Source organism: Abramis brama (assembly GCF_963993115.1).
Source record: "Abramis brama genome assembly, chromosome: 13".
In the NCBI taxonomy this organism is placed as follows: Eukaryota; Metazoa; Chordata; class Actinopteri; order Cypriniformes; family Leuciscidae; genus Abramis; species Abramis brama.
Genome location: NC_139975.1, coordinates 16,954,739 through 16,971,352, shown reverse-complemented (window position 1 = coordinate 16,971,352; position 16,614 = coordinate 16,954,739). Strand labels below are relative to the sequence as shown.

At 35.9% G+C, this 16,614-nt stretch overlaps 1 protein-coding gene across 6 annotated transcripts in view; it reads left to right on the top strand.

Annotated features, from left to right (window-relative positions):
* Window positions 1–16,204, top strand: part of gria2b (glutamate receptor, ionotropic, AMPA 2b) — a 29,665-nt gene extending 13,461 nt beyond the window's left edge. Inside the window, exons 3-16 of one of the 6 annotated variants that reach the window (XM_084133642.1) lie at window positions 843–1,082; window positions 5,408–5,604; window positions 6,707–6,760; window positions 6,852–7,010; window positions 7,546–7,713; window positions 8,115–8,219; window positions 8,330–8,437; window positions 8,544–8,750; window positions 8,926–9,293; window positions 9,879–10,077; window positions 10,623–10,870; window positions 12,601–12,715; window positions 14,464–14,598; window positions 15,226–16,204. In XM_084133642.1, coding sequence (XP_083989768.1) covers window positions 843–1,082; window positions 5,408–5,604; window positions 6,707–6,760; window positions 6,852–7,010; window positions 7,546–7,713; window positions 8,115–8,219; window positions 8,330–8,437; window positions 8,544–8,750; window positions 8,926–9,293; window positions 9,879–10,077; window positions 10,623–10,870; window positions 12,601–12,715; window positions 14,464–14,598; window positions 15,226–15,390 — 2,468 coding nt within the window. In that variant the 3' untranslated portion in view covers window positions 15,391–16,204. Of the gene's footprint in view, window positions 1–842; window positions 1,083–5,407; window positions 5,605–6,706; window positions 6,761–6,851; window positions 7,011–7,545; window positions 7,714–8,114; window positions 8,220–8,329; window positions 8,438–8,543; window positions 8,751–8,925; window positions 9,294–9,878; window positions 10,078–10,622; window positions 10,871–12,071; window positions 12,187–12,600; window positions 12,716–14,463; window positions 14,714–15,225 lie in introns of those variants that run through there. The other 5 variants (XM_084133643.1, XM_084133641.1, XM_084133644.1 and 2 more) reach the window with 5 other exon arrangements.
* The last annotated feature ends 410 nt before the right edge of the window (window positions 16,205–16,614 follow it).

Sequence of the window (16,614 nt, the reverse complement as noted above, 5' to 3'; positions counted from 1 at the left end):
TGAGGTGAATTATACTCATGCACGGCATCAGTGACAGCAGGACTCTTTGTGCCAGCAACCATTCTTTATTACTGATATCATTGCTCTTGCTCATATACTCCTGAGGCTGACCACAGTAAGACCAAGAAAAAATTGTTAGCACTACTGTCTCTATTTTTAATTTAATTTAATTTAACTATATGATCAATCATAAAGTCATGATTTGTTCAGCAATTAGACTTAATTACAAGAGTAATTAGAGTTAATTACACTGATTGCAATGCATATTTCATCAATGAATTTGATTATGCCATCCCCCCCAGTAATAATCGTCACCTTTTGCTTCTCACATCATATTGGAACAATGAAGTTTACAGTGCTCAGATTCTCAAATTCATTTCATCAGCCCATTAGACAGCTTTAAAAATGAGTGGCTCCGAATGAGAATGTTTTATCTGTGCTGGGGGCTCTTTCAGGTTTTGTTTGCAATAAAGTTGTAGATCAGGGGTTTTCATCTTCGCCTCTTTGGTGAGAGAAAGAGAAAAGATGTAATTAAAATAATTTAGTAACATATTTAAAACAAAATTGTAATTATTGATGTATAGAGTCATATACCTGAAGATTACATTGCAATGTTTATTTTATTTTACCACGTATTATTATATAGCCTATTTTTTTTTTTTTTTTCTCTTTCGATCAAACAATAATGAGTCACATTGTTGTAGATAAAAGATTAATACAAACTCTTCTCCTATATATATTTTTTTCAAATCATAATTGTTATTTAAAAACACTTAATTTAATACTTGAGGAAAATTTTAGAGTTTGTCTGTCAGATTCTAATTGATTCTCTTTATTTCCAGTCTGTTCTCAGTTCTCAAGGGGAGTTTATGCTATTTTTGGATTTTATGACAAGAAGTCAGTGAACACAATAACGTCGTTCTGCGGGACACTTCACGTCTCCTTCATCACACCAAGCTTTCCCCTGGATGGAAATCAGCAGTTTATCATTCAGATGCGACCAGACATCAAAGGTCCTCTCTTGAGTCTCATTGAGTACTACAAATGGGACAAGTTTGCCTACCTGTACGACAGTGACCGAGGTAAAGCACTGCACTGCACTATTCAATACCATATATGAACATGAGATGTGTGGGTTGAAGATAAATAGTGATTTTTAAAATAGATATCAGTAAAGTGTCTTGTTGCGTATGTGTTTTTAGGGATGTCATTATGGATTATGGCTGTTGTTTTCTGAATAGTCACACATATTTTAAGTATATTAAGGGAGCATAGCCTGTCAAAAGGCATATCTACAATAAAACACAGGCTTGTTTTGCACCTTGAGCAAGAGTGGCAGGATCCTGTGGGCTACAGAATTATTAAAGGTTCATTTTGTGTTTGTTGGACCCACTGGCCTTTGTTTCTCAGCTTTCTATTTGCCTCAAGCATATCTGTCTCTCTCACTCTCCATTGTTTCAGTCTCCCTCTCTGTCTCACTCATTTTCCTCCCACCCTCCCATTTCTTTGATGGTTGCGGAGGTTGAGAGCTTTGTGGCACAAATGAGAATGGTTGATGTGTCTCTCTAAGGACCGTGGTGTCATACATATCTGTAATGGGGACGTTTTATTAACTGTGAAGTTGCTACTTTCAACTTCCCAGTGATAAAAATCAGTATGTACACAATGTGCCATTTATAATTTATTAATATTAATTATGTATACATAACACAATGCCCACCCCGCAAAAAATCACCTTTGTGTGTGTTTTTGCATGCGTGCATTTGCGACTGTTTGCTTTTGTTGCGGGCTGAATCTGGCTGCATTATTTATTTCAGACCTGTGTGGTTGTGTGTGTGGTAGTAAACGTGTGTCAAGGTGCATATTTCATCACCTGCCATACTAATTAGGTCAATCGACGCTGCATTCCCATGGCAACCGTTGTGCTGTGTGTGTTATTAATGTGTCAACGTTACAGCGTGAGAGCAGCAGCACTGCGCCTGTGGTCATGATGCATTCCACTGGTGAGATCGTTTTGACATAAATGCAAACTTAATGCCACAACCAGTATTTCACTCCTCCATTTGTGCAAATAATACTGAAGATTGAGAGTACATAATATATATTTTCAAATGATTTACATGCTTTGGTATGTGAAACACAACAACATAGAACATCATTTTTTAGTTTAAATCAGTACGACATAACACACTTACTCAGACATCACTTTCGGTCACGTGTAAATGGAATGTACTGAATGATGATTTGTGAGTGAGCCGGTTTATAGTGGTACATCTGTGTGTCTGCGACCTTCATTACACTTGTGTTGTTCATAGAGGATTTGTTGACTGATAGTTTGAAAGAAGGTGGCTATGAAAAATAAAGGCTACGAAATGGCAATAATAACAAATAAAAGCTATATGAAATATGTGTTTCTGTATTATTGTAGTTATTTGTATTTTTAAAGGAAAAAGGTTTAAAATACAAAAACTTGAATTTGGTTTCAAATAATAATCTGCTAATATTAACTTTTTTAGAAGTCTCTTCTGCTCACCAAGGCTGCATTTACCTGATCAAAAATATAGTAAAACATGTAATGTTGTGAAGTATTATTAGAATTTATAATAACTATTTTCTATTTTAATACATTGCAAAATGTAATTTATTCCTGTGACGGCAAGGCTGAATTTTCAGCATCATTACTCCAGTCTTCAGTGTCACATGATCCTTCAGAAATAATTCTAATATACTGATTTGATGCTCAATAAACATTTCTTATTATTATCAGTTGTGCCGCTTGATATTTTTTTCAGATTCTTTGATGAATAGAAAGTTCAAAAGAACAGCATTTATTTTAAACTGAAATCTTTTGTAACATTATTAATACCTTTACTGTCACTTGTAATCACTTTTGTTCTTGCTGAATAAAAGTAATACAAGTATTTTATTATTAATAAATAGTAGTTTACATTATAATATAAATAATTATGGGGAAAAAAAATGTCTGGAAAATGTGTAACTATCAAACCGAACTGGCATATGAATTTATATTAGACAAAAAAAGTGACTTTGCCTTCTTCACCACACACAACTGCATTTTACATTGGCCCGGATAACCTTCAAAGATAGAGGCATACACACTTGTTGTTGCATTAAATACATTGTGAATGTTTTAGTGAAGAAATGGCTGATGGGTTAATAAAGAGTTTATTCAAGCCCGATATTGAGCACTTTAGCAGGAAACAAATTCATAATTTATAACCCCGGAAAGCCTTTTAGTTTTAAGGCTTAAAGTAACTGGTGGCCAGAATGGTAGTTGTTGTGCTTATATAAATTGTGTAAAGATTCCAGCTAAGTGTTTCGTTCACTGGCGTGCATGTGAAGACATGGTGGATTCTTACAGCATGCTGGTTGCTTTCTGCAGGACAATTGATCTCTTTAGATACTTTTTCATCACCCACCTGACAGAGATGCCAGCATCTCTTTTGCACTCAGTGTTGATGAGCACAGAAGTGAGTAAGTGACTGCAGCTGAGGGTCATTTCGTCACCCTGCCTATACTGCCTATGTGGATCTGGCGTGGTGCTGTCCGCGGTCCTGGAGTGCATGAGACAAGGGACCCAGAGCGACACTGACACACACACACACACACACACACACACACACACTCTCTAGTGCTTGTAAGGTGGTGTGTTGTCTTAAGGGACAGGTGCATGACAAACAACAACAACAGAGAAATATGCTTACGACTGGAAACATACTAGAGCACCAGAATCCCTGTCTCAGCAGGTCAATAAAGTCAACTAAAGTTTGGATTGTGCTTTTTCTTTTTTGTTTGAGCTTGAAGGATTTTAAAGACAGTCACTGATCCTTGTCTCATTGGACTTTATGTTCTTTTAGTGGTTTGCTTTAAGTTAAAGTGTCTTATATAATCAATAAATGATTGGCTGTGCACAAAGACTAATTCTCCCTCACTGTAAGACTCATCCATAACCTCTGCATAATTGGGATGGCTAATTAAATCAGCCAAGCACCTCTCACAATCTACAAAGATCCAGCTGTGCTTATAAAGAGACAATGAGATTATGTAATGCAATTGACAGCACAGTTCAATGAGGGAGACCACATACCGGGAAACAAATAGACAGATATTGGACTATTATTCACTAAGGTTTCACTCATGTTTATGTAACAAGAAAAACAAAAAAAATACAAATACACTACTGTTTAAAAGTTTGGGGTCAATAAGGTTTTTTTTTTATCAATACTTTTAATCAGCAAGTAAGCCTATGCATGAAAGGTGACAGTAAAGACATTTATACTGTTACAAAATATTTATATTTCAAATAAATGCTTTGCTTTTGAACTTTATATTTATCAAAGACCCCTGATTTTTTTATCACAGTCTACACAAAAAATATTAAGCAGCACAACTGTTTTCAACATTGATAATAATAGTAAATGTTTCTTGAGCACCAAAATCAGCATGGCTTCTGAAGGATCGTGTGACAGTGAAGACTGGAGTAATGATGCTGAAAATTCACCCATCAGGCATTCCTAGATTCAGAAGTGATTTTGGAGTGTGCTGGAACAATAATGAACAGAAGTGCTATCATCTAATTTGCTCCTTAGTCTTTTAGTGACCCACATCAGGATTTGCTAGATTCAGAAGTGATTTTGGAGTGTGCCGGAGAAACAATGCATTTCAATGCTATCATCTCATTTGTTAGCGCTAATGGCCCTTACTAACGAGTTTTTAATCACTTATCTCCAAGAATAGCTGTAAGCTTTGATCCTCATGTCCCCAAGACACACATTTTACAAAGGTTAAACATTGGAGCCCACTGTGCCTTGCACTCCCTGAGATTTTACCCTTGGACAAACTACTTCACATACATGGTATTTAAAAAAAATCAAATACACATATCTAGCATGCAAACACTCCCCTTACATTGACATGTACTTGTGTATAAACAAGTGCTGTAGCTATTATGCACGCTTAATTGATTGTTTTAGTTGTTTACCTCCCCTGTGACTGACAGAAATAAAAATGCCAATTTTAGAGTCGTATTATCTGTATCAAATCCTCCATGGAGTATTATTAATAATGCAACTGGCAACTCTGTTCAGCATGGAAAGAAATGGAAAAAAAGTGACTGAATAAAAACAAAGACAATTATTATTATATAATGTATAACCCCTGAATTGTTGCTTGCCATGAATATTGCAAAAACAGTCCTGACCCGATCACATTGTGGTTTCTGTCAGCCCTCGGGCGATACAACCCAAACAGTCTAAACGGTGTAGCAAATGCATTTCATAGTTCTTAACCACTTATTGTTAAGTCACTTATAAAGCAGTTTATAAGGGGTCTAATCAACATTTGGAGGTCTTTGTTTTCCTAATTTGTTCCTCTTCCTCATAATCAGGACTTACCACACTCCAAGTTGTGCTGGACACAGCAGCTGAGAAGAAATGGCAGGTGACCGCCATCAACGTGGGCAACATGAAGGACGAGAAAAAGGATGAAGCATATCGCTCACTCTTTCAGGACCTAGAAAACAAGAAGGAGCGGAGGGTCATCCTTGACTGTGAGCAGGACAAAGTTAAAGACATCATGGAGCAGGTATAGACATTAACACATGTACAAAAACTAAATAGTCTTTGTTTAATATACAATTGGAAAATTGCAGCTGAAAAACCTGCATCATATTCACTAACATCAACCAACCTGGCCAGGCATAATTAGCAGCAATGCAATAATTCATCAAAAGTGAACGCAAAGACAATTACAATGCTACAAAAGATTTTTATTTAAAATAAATGCTGTTATTTTGAACATTTTTATCAAAGAATCCTGAAAAAAAGTATCATGGTTTCAACAAAAATATTTAGCAGCACAACATTGATAATAATAAGAAATGTTTCTTGGGCATCAAATCGGCATATTAGAATGATTTCTGAAGGATCATGTGACACTGAGGACTGGAGTAATGATGCCGAATATTCAGCTTTGCCATCACAGGAATAAAACACATTTTAAAATATATTAAAATAGAAAACAGTTTTGTAATAATATTTCACAATATTACTGTTTTTACTGTATGATAAAATAAATGCAGCCTTGGTGAGCAGAAGAAAACAAAAACAAAAAAATCTTACCATCCTCAAACTTTTAAATGGTAGAACATTTAAGGAAAAAGAAAGTGACAATTCAAAAGAAATGTGAAATGTTTGCATTTATATAAATCACAAGTCTACATAAAAACTATTTAAAAAAACAGATGATTAAAGCAACTAAGGACCTTAACTATGAATCATTAATTAGGCTGCACAAACAAACGTTGTTAGCGGGCAGAAAAGTCCTCATGAGATGGGTTTTTCATTCAGACTCGCTGCACCCTCAGGGAAGAGCTATTGATTTGTATTTAAGGCCTGCAGAAGTGTGTTTAACCAACCGCCAGAATCAATGCAACTGATCTTGGCTCTATAATATAGCTTCATCTACACACACACTTGCACAAATACATCACAAGTGCCTTGCCCTTATCACACACAAACTGCTGAAGCTGCTTTTATTTCAGTCCATCTGTTTGACGGCAGTGTGGAGCAGTTCGCATTTTCTTGTCATGTCTTAAATATATTATAATGGCTTAGATGTTAAGTGCAGTTTTATTTTGTTTATTTTTATCTCATTAATTTGATGAGTTTCATTATTCTCTTTGCAGGTGATAACTATTGGCAGGCATGTGAAGGGATATCACTACATCATAGCAAATCTGGTAAATGATCTGAAACTACCGAAGAAAAACATATGACGTTGGAAAAAAAAAGTCAAACAAAAATGCTGAGAAAAATATGTCATGTTTTCAGGGTTTTGTGGATGGAGATCTTTCAAAAATCCAGTATGGTGGATCCAATGTATCAGGCTTTCAGATTGTGGATTTTGATGACCCCTTGGTGTCCAAATTTGACCAGCGCTGGGAAGCTCTGGAGGAAAAAGAATATCCTGGAGCAGACAGCAAAATACGGGTGAGATCCCGGTTTGTGTCCGTCCATTAATTATTTTATTTCAGACAGCTTTACTAAATTTGATTAAAAAAGATGTTCAGGTAATTGCTACATGAACATAAAATGTCTTCAGTTCAGGCCATTTACAGGACAAGCTTGTTAGTCAATTTGTACTCCAGATAAAATGTGGTCTCATCTGTCTTCTCACCAAGACAAAGTAGGTGTTTAATTTCCTGGGACTGAAATCAAGTGTGTCATTCTTACATTACTAACGAATCCTGAATATGAATTGAACCTACATTAAGGTAACAAACGGAATACAGAATTTGAATGTATGTGAGTAGAATTCAGATGTAATGAATTTCAAATATACCTGCTGTTATTCTTTCAGAGATGGCTTCACCAAATAAATGTTAAAATAAAAGCATATGGCTTTGCCATGTGTTATTCATTTCAAATATAATTCTGGACCACAAATTACATTTTGAATTGCTATACCACCTTCCGATTCTTTTCCTGATAACTAACTCATTGTTATCTCTCTCTCTGTATCCAGTACACTTCAGCACTGACATATGACGCAGTTCAGGTGATGACTGAGGCCTTCCGCTATCTGCACAAACAGAGAATTGACATCTCCCGTAGAGCTAACAACGGAGACTGCCTGGCTAATCCAGCTGTACCATGGGCACAGGGGGTTGAGATAGAGCGTGCCCTAAAACAGGTGACAAGTCACCGTGCCACCCTGCCATATGATGAGCACAAAGAAATTTATAGAACTATTTTAATTACAATTTAATATTTGTTAAATATTATTAATAATAATCATATGTCATTTATATGTTATTAATAATTCTAATTGATTAATTGTTCTGAACACTATATAAAATGTTTATATTTCACATTTAATTTAATCTCTAATTAATATTTGATAAAAAATGTTGAAAAGAAAACAGAGCTTCTTAATATTGGGTCTTTAATGTGTTTGTAAAATAAACTTTATTTTTTATTTTTTGTTTATTCCCAGGATTAAATACTATTTTGAAGCCCACTTTAGATATTTCATCTTTCTAAGAAAAAAAAAGAAAGGAAACAATTCCTCACTGTCATATCTTTTTCATGCAGGTGAGAGTTGATGGTCTCACTGGTAACATTCAGTTTGACCAGTATGGAAAGAGGGTGAATTACACCGTCAATGTCATGGAACTGAAAAGCAATGGGCCAGTTAAGGTAAGACTCTGTTCTAAGAAAAGTATATGGACAGAAAAGCATGCTTTATCATTCAAATCATAAGTTACCACATAAGTCATTAGTTACTCACAAATGCCTCTCTTTTTCAGATTGGCTATTGGAATGAAGTTGACAAAATGGTCGTGACAAAGTCTGATCTCTTCCCAAATGATACAATGGGGCTGGAAAACAAGACTGTGATTGTCACCACCATTCTAGTAGGTTTCACTTGTGGTTTTCCATGCTATTATGCTGTTCTGTTGAAATATGTGCACTGTAGTAAAAATGTGCACAGCTCTGACAAGGTGTTCCTGTCACTTTCAGGAAGCGCCTTATGTAATGCTAAAGAAGAATGCTGACCTTTTTATGGACAATGAAAGATATGAGGGGTACTGTGTGGACTTGGCAGCTGAAATAGCAAAGCACTGTGGATTTAAATATCAGCTGAAAATAGTGGAAGATGGCAAATATGGAGCTAGAGATGCAGAGACGAAGATCTGGAATGGAATGGTTGGAGAATTGGTTTATGGGGTAAGAACGGTTTATTTATTAAACTTTCAGAGTTGGGCATAATTGACAAGTAGCTGCTGCTGGTCTGAAAAGTAGTCTTAACCATGAGCATAAATATTTTTCTTTGATCAAACATTTTTCAGTTCAAACAATATTATTAAATATATTGAATTAAATTAAATCTCTTTCATTTTAGAAAGCGGACATAGCAGTGGCTCCACTGACTATCACTTTAGTCAGAGAAGAAGTCATCGACTTCTCCAAGCCATTCATGAGTTTGGGCATCTCCATCATGATCAAGAAACCTCAGAAGTCCAAGCCTGGTGTGTTTTCATTCCTGGACCCTCTGGCCTATGAGATCTGGATGTGTATCGTGTTTGCCTACATCGGCGTGAGCGTGGTGCTTTTCCTGGTCAGTCGTTTCAGTCCATATGAGTGGCACACAGAGGAATATGAGGACGGCCAAATCCAGACTAACGAGTCAACCAATGAGTTTGGGATTTTCAACAGCCTTTGGTTCTCTCTTGGAGCTTTTATGAGACAAGGCTGTGATATTTCACCAAGGTTTGTTTTTGACTTATAAGTTCTTTATATTTCTACATGCCATTTTTTCAAGAAATGCTGCTTTTATAAAGGCAAATGTATGAAATTTTGTATGAAAAGCAAGTTGTTATGGTCAAAAGATTATTATTTAAGATAAATTATTAGTTACATCTATATGCTGAAATTCATAAATATACTACACTTTTAAATTAAGATTAAACATTATATATTGAGATGTTTATTATTCATTATGCATGACGCAGACTCATCTAAGCAGGCAAAGCAAATTCTGCCTAGCAGCTATTTTCACAAATACCTTAAAATCATTAGTGAAGCTTCTGTTCAGACTTCATTCTGCCTTCATAAACCTTAGTCTAACTCTTTTACATACTGTAAATATCTTTTCAGAGATAACACAAGATGTCACAGTTTCAACAATACAATGAGTTGCATGTCATGGAAAATATGGAAAATTTGCAAAATTTTGTTAAAACATTTATATGGTTGAGTTTTACATCGATCGCAGATCGCAGTTTCAATGTAGCCTGTTAGCTGAGAATACAATTTTTGAACTGTGATCATGATCTCATGTCTTTTTTTCATCAGGTCTCTTTCTGGCCGCATTGTTGGAGGTGTCTGGTGGTTTTTCACCCTGATCATAATTTCATCCTATACGGCTAATTTGGCTGCCTTCCTAACAGTGGAAAGGATGGTGTCTCCAATTGAGAGTGCAGAGGACTTAGCAAAGCAAACAGAGATTGCTTATGGAACTTTAGATTCTGGTTCAACGAAAGAGTTTTTCAGGGTAAGACACACATTTTCTTAATTCCCATGTAATCCAGATGCCTACTTTTTCTTTACTTTTTCATTTGCAATTTTTTTACTGTATATATAATGTATGACTGTTTTAAATATGACTGATGAAATAGCACAAACTTTTAAGTTTGAGTTTATAAAATGCAAAGCTAAATAATAAATTGCTTTAGTTACAGTAATTTGAAAAAATGTGTTTGGCATGGCCATTTTAGTAACAAAGTTTGTTAACATTATTTAACTATATTGTTTATGATAAAAAAAATTAAGAATAACTTAATTAAATAAAGCATGTATTAATGAACATTTCCTAATAAATTATCAATATCAAAAGTTGTTTCTGGTAATATTTTTTTAATGCACCTAAGCTGACATGAACAGCTGTATTAACAAACTAACATGAACACAAATGAATGAATACTGTAACAAATTATTTGTTTGTTAGCTAATTTTAGTTAACCAGTGGGACCTTATTGTAAAGTGTAACTAAGATTTAACAGAGTTTACGTAATCATTGCATCTTTTTTTTTTCTCCAGCGTTCCAAAATCGCTCTTTTCGACAAAATGTGGACATACATGAAAAGTGCGGAGCCCTCAGTATTTGTTAAGACGACAGCAGAAGGTGTTATGCGGGTGAGGAAGTCCAAGGGGAAGTATGCCTATCTGCTGGAGTCTACCATGAACGAGTACATCGAGCAGCGCAAACCCTGTGACACTATGAAGGTCGGAGGGAACCTGGACTCCAAAGGCTACGGCATCGCCACCCCCAAAGGATCCTCATTAAGGTGGGTGGAATAGTATAACAATGTGTCCAATGTTGTTATAGTATCCCACCTACCCTGATGTAGCTGTGCTCATGTGTCCTGGTTTGTATAAAAGAGATAGATGTAGTAGCTGGATACATTAGAGCCAAATTAGTCAAAGATTTTTTTAAGAAAGAAAATCTTATCAGATTTTTTTTACAAATTTTAAATAAAAAAAAATGAATACTTCATTATTTATATCTTACATATATGAATACCTCCTTATTTAATAAATATATATAATATATTTGAATACATCCATTTTTTATATATCTTAAAGATATACATTATATTAGTGCATTTTTTCATGCTTTGAATTCAAGTTTAACCGAATGCTAATCTATAGAGATATATCTTTGAGATTTTGTATTTTAAGTGTTGTGTCTCAGTTTTGTCTTTTGAATGTTTTAAGGTTTTGCCTAATATCCTCTCCTATCATGTCTCTCATCTTTCTATATTCATTAATTATTGCTGTCTTTGCCTATTTCTAATAATGTAATGATTGCTGAAATGTTTTTACCAAACCCTTGCAGTACACATTTTTCGTTAAGAACATTAACAAAGATGTGCTTTGAACCTCCAAATTGGCAATCAAACTAAATTTAGCCATATTCAAGGAACAGGTGGCACTGCTTGGGTTTACCTATGTAAATGTATTTGAAGATATGCTGATATTTGAAATGTATTTCATAATGCCATCTCTCAGCCTTATTAGAGACAGTCTTCTTTTAGTGGGATTCAATTTCTCCTCCTCCTGTGAACAGCAACCAATCTGGACAGATTTAAGAATTGGGTGGGCGGGCCTTAGGAGAAGATTGAATTATATATGATGAAGATATAACCAGCTTTTATTGCTGTTCTGCTGTCCTTCTTCAAGTAATGTTACTTGCAGGCCACTGCTATTAGTTATGGATGTGAGTACTGCGTTAAACGTCTCTATTCACGGCACTCTGAGCCACCTTTATCAGTTAAACTCACCTAAAGTACATTTAACTGATGATGTTAGGTGATTTGACTTATGTTTGCTAACAGCTTCATATTTTGAAAGGGAGGAGATATGATTTCTTCTTACTTGTTAAAATGCTGAAAACAGAGAAAAGCAATCAGCAGGTTTGAAAGAGGACCATTGACAATTGCTAAGTTGGCTCACCCTGTCTTACAAGTTATGTTTTATCGTTTCAAGAAATGCGGTTAACCTCGCAGTACTAAAACTGAATGAACAAGGCCTGTTGGACAAATTGAAAAACAAATGGTGGTACGACAAGGGAGAGTGCGGCAGCGGGGGAGGTGATTCCAAGGTCAGCCCCAGAGAGCAAAGTGATGGGTAACTCAATGCAACACTCAAGTAAGCAGCAAAACCACACAGGAACCACAAGTCCAAAGGCGGACATTTTCTTCAACACTGACAGGTTAAGCATTGCTAACCATTGCCAGAGGACACACACATAAACATAATAGCCACTGGTATTCTGATTGGTTATTGTGTGCAGTACACATCGCTGTTGTCCTTGCTGCTTACTTCAGGCGATACGTTAATGCACATCTGGCTCTGCAAAACTTGCATTTGCTTAGGCCAAATGGCGCATCAACGTCATAATCGCTATGGCAATAAAGAAAAGAGGAGAGAAAAGGTGAAATCTAAGAGAAAGTTGAATGTAATAATAACATAAAATAACATTGATAATGTTATTTATGTTATTTCCCACGTGAAGAACGCCAGTAAACCTTGCAGTATTGAAACTCAGTGAGCAAGGCACCTTAGACAAGCTGAAAAACAAATGGTGGTACGATAAAGGTGAATGTGGAGCCAAGGACTCTGGAAGTAAGGTTAGTCGCTGCAGGTTCTATGTGATCAAGCACATTTTTGATTAGTGGGAATTACCCATATTTTAAATAATAATGACAAAAAAAAAAAAAACGATTTTAGACAGACAATGCACAGACAAGCATGAGATGCCTTGGTGAGATTCTTTGACTAATGCCTGCAGAGCTACTAATATCTGGTACCATCCACTGAGAATTAAAAAGTAATGCATGCCACTTATGCCATATGCACCTTTTGTAATATCTGTACCATAATCAGTGGTCTCCTTCCAGCTTCTAATTCTGAGAATCACAGATCCTGCTATTACTTGCAGGCCTGAGCTGTGCCAAGTTTAGAATTGCAGTTCTCAGACATTCATATCCAGCACATACAACGAAAGACTTCAAATTGTTCCAGTACAAACATGATTTCTCTCAGGTCATTTGTAGGACCATCTACAAGGGTGTCCAAGATTCTTAAATGTCTTTCATAGTGTGTTAAGCTGTTTGGTTGTGTTTTGTCGATTGTTGTATTGTCTTAGTGTGCTTTATTTCGATGCTTATTGAAATATTTACATGTACATTGTTTGAAAACTGCTTTGCCATGTTTGCACTTTTATAATACAACAAAAATGGGAATATAAAACAGTACACTCTCTGCAACAAGGCATAGGTTGTTTTCATAGCCATATAGTCAAAGTATATCTCCGCTTCAGGGTTGTAACCACCATAGGCAATATTCAGGTTAGTGGTTGATCAATTTTGGCATGTCTAGTTCTTAAAATTTCACCTTTGGAACCCCAATTTATTGCTATTATTGGACAGATTGTTAAAAAAAAAAGAAAAGAAAAAAAAAGTGCTTCGTGTGGTAACATCTAAATTAACAGGTAAAGTCAAATCCATCTGCATATGGTTACACAAACAAACTTAAAGATTGTATTATTATTATTTAAAAAGGTTAAATTGTTAAATACATATAATTCAATGATTTTATTACATAAAAAAAGGTTAAAAAAAGGAAGATATATCCTTAAAGGTAACAATTGCACATTACCACTTTTTACAGTGCAAACAAGAAATGAATTTTCACAAAAGTAAGCTCTATATCTGTCTATATGTCGTGTTTTATGCGTGGTCATTCTGTGCACAGTACAGTACACTAATATTTGAAAAGAATATCTAACTGACAGCCCCCAAATACCTTTTTGGTAGGTGTGTATATGTGTGTCGATCTCCTGTCTTTTACCCACAATGCCTGTCATCTGCTTCCCTGTGTCTAATGCTATGCCTTCCATTCAGATGCCTCTCTTGAGCATCCCTTTAAATGGTCCTGTAGGCTTTCTTACACAAGCATAATTCATATCACAGCTAAGCATAGCACATTAACCCCTGCTATAACTGTGAATTCAACAAAGAAATAATATTTACTACAGCCATTAGCATGTGGGAAATGTAAGGACTGTGATTTAAAACCACATTGCTGGTTTTGTATGTAACTTTCAAGCCAATGTTAAAGGCTTTAGTAAATCCATCCCATTTGAGCAGAATTGTTGAATGCCCCCATTTGCATCGCTTCAAGGGCACATTAACCAATAGCGCATTCTACTTAGCACAGTTATTGTTTTAACATTACTGTCCTGAGCTGTGCATTTGTATCCACATAGACGTAAAACTGCCACTTTAAATATTCTCTTGTTTATGCATATAAATGCTTATTACAGATATGTTGTACTTTCCCTGACCGCTGACCCGTGTCTCATGTGCATTTACAGGAGAAGACCAGCGCTCTCAGCCTGAGCAATGTGGCTGGGGTCTTCTACATCCTAGTGGGCGGCCTGGGCTTGGCCATGCTGGTGGCCTTGGTCGAGTTCTGTTACAAGTCCCGAGCCGAGGCCAAGCGCATGAAGGTGGCAAAGAATGCACAGAATATTAATCCCACTTCCTCGCAGAATTCACAGAATTTTGCCACTTATAAGGAAGGGTACAACGTATATGGGATCGAAAGTGTAAAAATTTAAGGGGGTAGGATACGCGGCCGTCATTCCAATCTATCCCCGTGCACGCTTCTTTTGGCTTCCATCTGTTCCATTCCCTGAATGTTCTATTGAATGAGGAGGTTTGGACCGTAAAGCTGGATCGTATGTACTGGTGTTCCTAGTGAAAAAAATTAAATAAAAAAACTTGACTTCTCCCCATCCACTGCACATATATTGGAGAGAAAAGTTTTTTGTACATCCCATTTTGTTCCGTCAACCCCATTGTCATGTATGAATGTTTTTGTTGTTGTATCGCCCGTCTCCCTCATTCCCTGCTTGCGATATGATTTTCTGAATGGTGTTTGCTCGTAACTTTGCTCCTCATTTTCAATGTTTTTTTTACACCACATCAAATTCACATCTGCATTTTCAACTAAACATTTTAAAAATAAGACTGAAGCCCTTTTGTGGGATACGCACTAACTTTCTGCCATCTCTCTGTTTGGTGTGCGTGCGTGGATGTTTGTTTCTCCGTTTGCGTCTGTGCGTGTGTTCCAGGTGACCTTTTCGGACGCTATGAGGAGCAAAGCGAGGCTGTCTATAACTGGAAGTACTGGCGAGAATGGACGTGTGATGAGTCCTGAGTTTCCCAAAGCAGTACATGCGGTGCCCTTTGTTAGACCTGGTGTGGGAATGAACGACAGTCTGACTGATCTCTCCTGATGGATAAGAACCTGTCGAGTGCCTTACACAATGGTTTTCAATAGAGCGCGTTCTATTCTCTTTCCTGTCGCTTTCTCCCCTCTCTCTCGTCCGAATGGAAGACGGAGGCCTCATTTGATGTCATAAGAGACAGAATCCTTTCTTGGCCCTTTATAACAAAAAATGCACTCTCCTATTGGAAATACGCCGACTGAGATAAAGATGCTCGATAAGCGAGCTGATGACATCTACCCCCGTAACGGATATTTTTGACGACAAACTTGAAACTCACAGAAGCTCTGAGCGGGAAAGAAAGAAGTCAACAAAGTCTGTCTGTTTTCGTAGCTGACGCCATCCGATGTCCATTTCGGCTCAAGCACACTTTACCATTGTCTGCTTCAGGATGTGAAACGTCTTTTTATTAATAAAACAAACAAACAAACAAAAAACTATGAAAAAGTATTTTTATGTATTTTCACAGAAATGGCTTTTAAATAAACCTGCTTACATACCAGTTAATTAAAGCTGTAAATCATAATCTCGACATACTTTTAAGAGCTTAGCTACTAGTTTCACATTTTAATGCCAAATATGTTGCTTATCTTGTAATTTATTAGTCCTTTTCTGATATATTCATTAACATTTTGGTGTTAATATGAAATATCTAGCAATGCTTGACATTTGAAATTTGTTTGAAAAGTGGGTGCCGCAGTTATGTTCTCTTACTTTCATCAACTTGTTTGGTTTCAAGAATCTGTTTGTATTTTCTTGTTCATCAAGAAAATCAGGGTAGCGGTTAAAATATTAAAAAAAGAAAAAAAGTGTCTACAATATGAACATAAAAAAGGAAAATGTTTAAAAAAGTACCTATTGTATTGTTGCATATGTTTTGCTGTGAAATGAATAGAAGCATACACGTCAACAAAATGCTCTGTTAAAAATGCCAAATAATTAAATGTGCCAAAATTATTGATAAATATAGCCTAGTCATATATTAATCTGTCATCATTGTGAATGTAGTCAATACATTCTGTAAGTTTTGTTACTAAATGTACAGTTGGATGGTATACACAGTGATTTATCAAGGATTTTTTGTCTTTCTTTTTTTTTTTTTTTTTTTTTTTAATTTTTAGCCATGTTAGGATTCGCACAATATGGCTTTTTAAAATGTTCACTCTGCATCTTGAATTTGTTTTCCAAGCATCTAGTTTTAATATATTCTTTCATAAAATATGAGAAATTCCA